The 4,457-nt window shown below is 29.8% G+C and overlaps 1 protein-coding gene across 1 annotated transcript; it reads right to left on the bottom strand.

Moving 5' to 3' along the window:
- Positions 1–2,659: 2,659 nt before the first annotated feature.
- Positions 2,660–3,858, bottom strand: LOC106684551 (uncharacterized; the record flags this gene model as incomplete). The annotated part of the gene is given in 4 exon segments (XM_024361687.2): positions 2,660–2,812; positions 2,943–3,069; positions 3,142–3,347; positions 3,723–3,858. Coding segments are annotated over 3 exon segments (412 nt in total), but the record flags the coding sequence as incomplete, so codon positions are not given.
- Positions 3,859–4,457: the final 599 nt, after the last annotated feature.

Genomic DNA, 4,457 nt, shown 5'->3' on the forward strand with positions numbered 1-4,457 from the left:
TCAAAGCTAAAAGCAACACATATTCGACTTTGAAAATTCAACAATTTTACATAAAGAAAATAATATATTCAAAAGAAAAATACTTGACTATATATATAAAAACATTAATTATACAGTAAATTATAATACAGATATAAGAAATTGAAACCAACACTATAAAGAGGTTTTAAGGAAAATTAATTTATGAAAAATATTGGTAAAAATTTTATGTTACTATCTATGATTAACTTTGATATGAATTTTAATAATAAAAGAAATAAGAATATTAATCAAAATACTGTCGAAAATAAATAAATTATATGGCTGACCTGAGTGTTAGGCCTACCTTTTTTAACATTTTACATACATTTTAACCTATAAAATATCGTTGTCATAATATTATTAAATTGATTTGTAATTAAAAGTATAAATATTTACTTTGAAGAGCGACAAAATATATTAATTTGAACTGAAATTGATGACTTAGGTAGAATAGGCTCCCAAAAGTTGTGAATGTAAATTTGTATTTCATTAATAATAATGTTGTTCGTTAAAAATTAATGTATAATAAAAGCTGTAATTTGATAGATCGGCCTTGAAAATGGCCGAATTTGCCAAAACGTTGGACTTTTAAGAAATAAAGGGTATTTAAGACTTAAATTAGATACAATTTATTTAATTAAACCTAATGATTAATTTCCTTACAATTGGCTGGTTAATGTTTTAAGGTTCTGAAAGTAAATTCGAATGGATCGTATTGGACCACTCAAGTAATTTCTTTCTTGATTTATTTGGTTATGAAATATTAGTGAAAAAACAATAAGAAAATTCAATTTTTTTATCTCATTCATTTTCAACCTAGTTGATCCTCATTCATCGTTGATCGTATATAACTTTTAATAATCTTCAATTTAGATTGAGACCCCTGATTTTACTACTGGTATAACAATGTCCAAATAAGTTAGAGAGGCTGTACCTACATCAGGCTATTTTTTAATTTTTTTTTTATCCCTCTAAAAACAGAAAAAAAACATTAAAGGTTGCATTACGTATGGTTACATAATTCACATTGGATATTACCTTTTTCTACCAATGGAACTTGAAGGTATACGGTGAAATACTTATCTCATGTTTTGATGTGTCCGTTCAATAAGAATTCTACTAGAAATATATGGAGGTGAGGGATCTTCTCGTAATGATTAAACAGAGAAGAGAAAAATAATATAATAATTAGTTAAAATATACATAGCACGCCTACCAAATCTTATACATAGTCCATCTTGGAAATTTGATTTTTGAATTATCTTATTAATACAATTTACAAAAAATTATCTGAAGCAATCTCCACAACTTTATTTGAGTGGGGCAAATATGCATTTATGTGGGACCACAATTATTTTTTCTGATTGAATACAAAATTAATGTTTTTGCGGTTTTTCTTCTATTATTTATTTCTTATTACTTGAAAACAGTTTAACATTCAACTATTAAACTATTTATTAATTGCCAATGTTTCCACCCAAAATGTAGATCTTGATAAATAATTCTGTTGTTCTTGACCTCAGCCCTGGCCATCTTCTAATACATACGGTCAATAATGTATGAATATTATCTGATTTTTCTTTCAAGGTATGAGACAAAATAAATATATATGTATGTGTATTTTTTTACGAGGGTCGGTGGGAATCTACTAACCGGGTGTTTAGATACCCACTCGTGTGTGGAATTTTTACCCACTAAAACCACCTTCCTACACCTGTTCATTTCTCTCCACGGGGCCGCCCGTTAAGCATTTCTTCATGGAAGGAAATGGCTAAGTGCCACCTCATGGTTCCATTCGTTAATATGGTTTTAATGATTTATTATAATGATTGTTTGAGAGTGGTTTATTTCATTATTAACACAGCAAATTTTGATTCAATATTCTCTCAACTTTTATTTTCAGGAAACTCTCCGTTTTGGCCCGCAGGCCATTTTCAAGGAGACAACCTATAACAATTTTTGTTTTTATATTAATTACATTGTTTCCTTCACAACATACTGATATTTTTGGCTATACGTAAAATATTGATGTCATGTCCTTCAAAAACTTTTTTTGCAGGCTAATTGCCCATGTCATATTTTTAAAATAATTTAATAATTTAGTTAGTCTTATGGATGAATGGATGAATTTAATTTTTTTGGAACCTCCTATTAATTTTTTAATTAGTTGTTTGTTGTTTATTATATTCGCGAGAACAATATGTTATAAGAAAAAATATATACAATTTATGCGCAACCACCCTGGTTTTACCCGGATGAATTTTAAGGTATGTAAGATTGTTGCGGGGATGCATTGATTCATTTGTTGAGCGGGGAGGGTCGGCTCCTTAACGGTTATAGATATTTACATATTTAGATATATTCATAGTACGCATTATAGTACAAGACTGTACTGTATAAAATATATTCGTTATAATATTAAATAAGTCATTTTGAAACCTAATATTAAATCACGATTGATGCTGCAAATTATAATGCTATATTAACCTCGGTGTAAGACTACTTATAAATTAGTCTTGTAGATATTGACATATCCGATTTGTTGACGTTTTGAGGTCGAATTGATTTTTTAAAAAATATGCTAAGTCTTTTCCTGCCAGTATTCATGTCATCTTTAAAATATATATTTTATAATTACCCATGGCTGGATAGCATCCCTGCCTGTCGAAGTCTCCCATTTTGGGACCAGTGGGTTCCTTCCTTTGGATCTCTACCAACTTACCGTCCAAATATGCCCATAGACCTTCTGCTGTCTCTTCTGTGTTCTGGCGACCTTTTTCAGTCAGTTTTTCTATTTCAAGAACAAAACATACTTAATAAGAACCTTGTTATAGATTAGACTTATTTTAATAGATTTATAAATTTTAGAATTTAGAGAAAAAATAAAAACAGACTGTGATAATCATATAATCAGCATTTACCGGGATTAGTGAAGTAAACTCTGGAAGAATAGGCGGGAGTATTGTAGAAATTAGTTTTGGTAAACTCCTTAATGGATTCGTAGTCGTAGTCTTCCGGTTTAATATGGTTCACATCAGACTTTAAGACCTGGAATATAGATATATTTTGATGAGGGACATATTACATACTTAACATTTCTCAATTACAATAACGACTTACCGAAATTTGTACTCCAGCAACGTTTCCTTTCCTGTCGTACATGAAGCACACTCTGGGATCATTCTTCTGGCAGTAGAAGTCCATAGGAAATTTGAACTCTGGTTCTGGTTTGACTTTCTCGTAGGATTGCATTAACGGACTGTTCGTATTCCTTGGTATCTCGAAGAAGGCATCTCGCTTGTCGATGCCAAAGGCATTAGTTTTCACTGTAACATGAACATTATTTATTGAACTGGTAAAACATTAATAAGATATTTTGATATTATTGGTTTTAATTAAAATATACATTTCAGATATGCAATCACTGTTATTAGGTAATTGATAAAAAGAAACCCCTCATAAAGTTGATACCCTTCATTTGGTAAAACTCTGCCAGTCGAGTAATTCTGACCAAATTAGCTCCTTGCTCAACAGTTAGTTGAATAATAATAGTTCCTTAGAAAATACTGTTAGAAAGTAGGGGTGCACCCCTAACCGTTATTTATAGATTGTAGGGGTACAGATTTATTTATTTATTTTTTTTTAATTTTTAAACTTATTACAAAATTATTCATTCACTTTACGTGCTAGTCACAACTTACCCCTGAGATCGTTGAACTTCCTCCAAGCACAACAAGCTTGTACCAGGCAGAACAAAGCCAAGACCTGCTAAAAAAAAGTATTACTTTATTTTTTAATATACACATATCCGCTTTATCCACACACAATCAATTAAATAAAATAGATAATTAAAGAAATTAGTGGACATTTTTTTTTCTTTTATGAAATTCACAGGAATACATTGTCAAAGGATTCAAGTGGTTGGTTAATTGGCTTGTTACAAAGCTAAATGAAATTTCTGGATCTATAGTTAATGTGAGTTCGAGGAACTCCATTAAGGTAAATCTTTCCAAACTGGTCAGTATTCATTCCATTTCATTAAATATATTTAATGATAGCTTTGTAATATGATTAGACCTTCCAGATAAAGTTTGATGTCATCAGTAATATTTTCGATAACGATATTCTATTTTTTAAAAAATATTACTAGGAACTAGAGCTCAGTGCAACTGCTACCGGACAAAACCCTGAATTTTTATTTTGCCATATCTAACACTAAACCTTCTAGTTACATTTTGATCAAAAAACGCAGTTGTGATATTTTAAACAAGGTGGCGTCCTCGAAATTCGTTTCATACTAATAATCATAATGAGGTGTTTGTATATTAATTAAAGAAGATTTTTTTAGAGAATCAGTTATGCCCGCATTAAAAATATTCAATTTTATATTTTCATAACTAAAAAGTTTATTTTAGTAATGTGTAATTATGACTTTT

Source organism: Halyomorpha halys, unplaced genomic scaffold (assembly GCF_000696795.3).
Source record: "Halyomorpha halys isolate HHAL.00 unplaced genomic scaffold, Hhal_1.1 Scaffold591.1, whole genome shotgun sequence".
Taxonomy (NCBI): domain Eukaryota; kingdom Metazoa; phylum Arthropoda; class Insecta; order Hemiptera; family Pentatomidae; genus Halyomorpha; species Halyomorpha halys.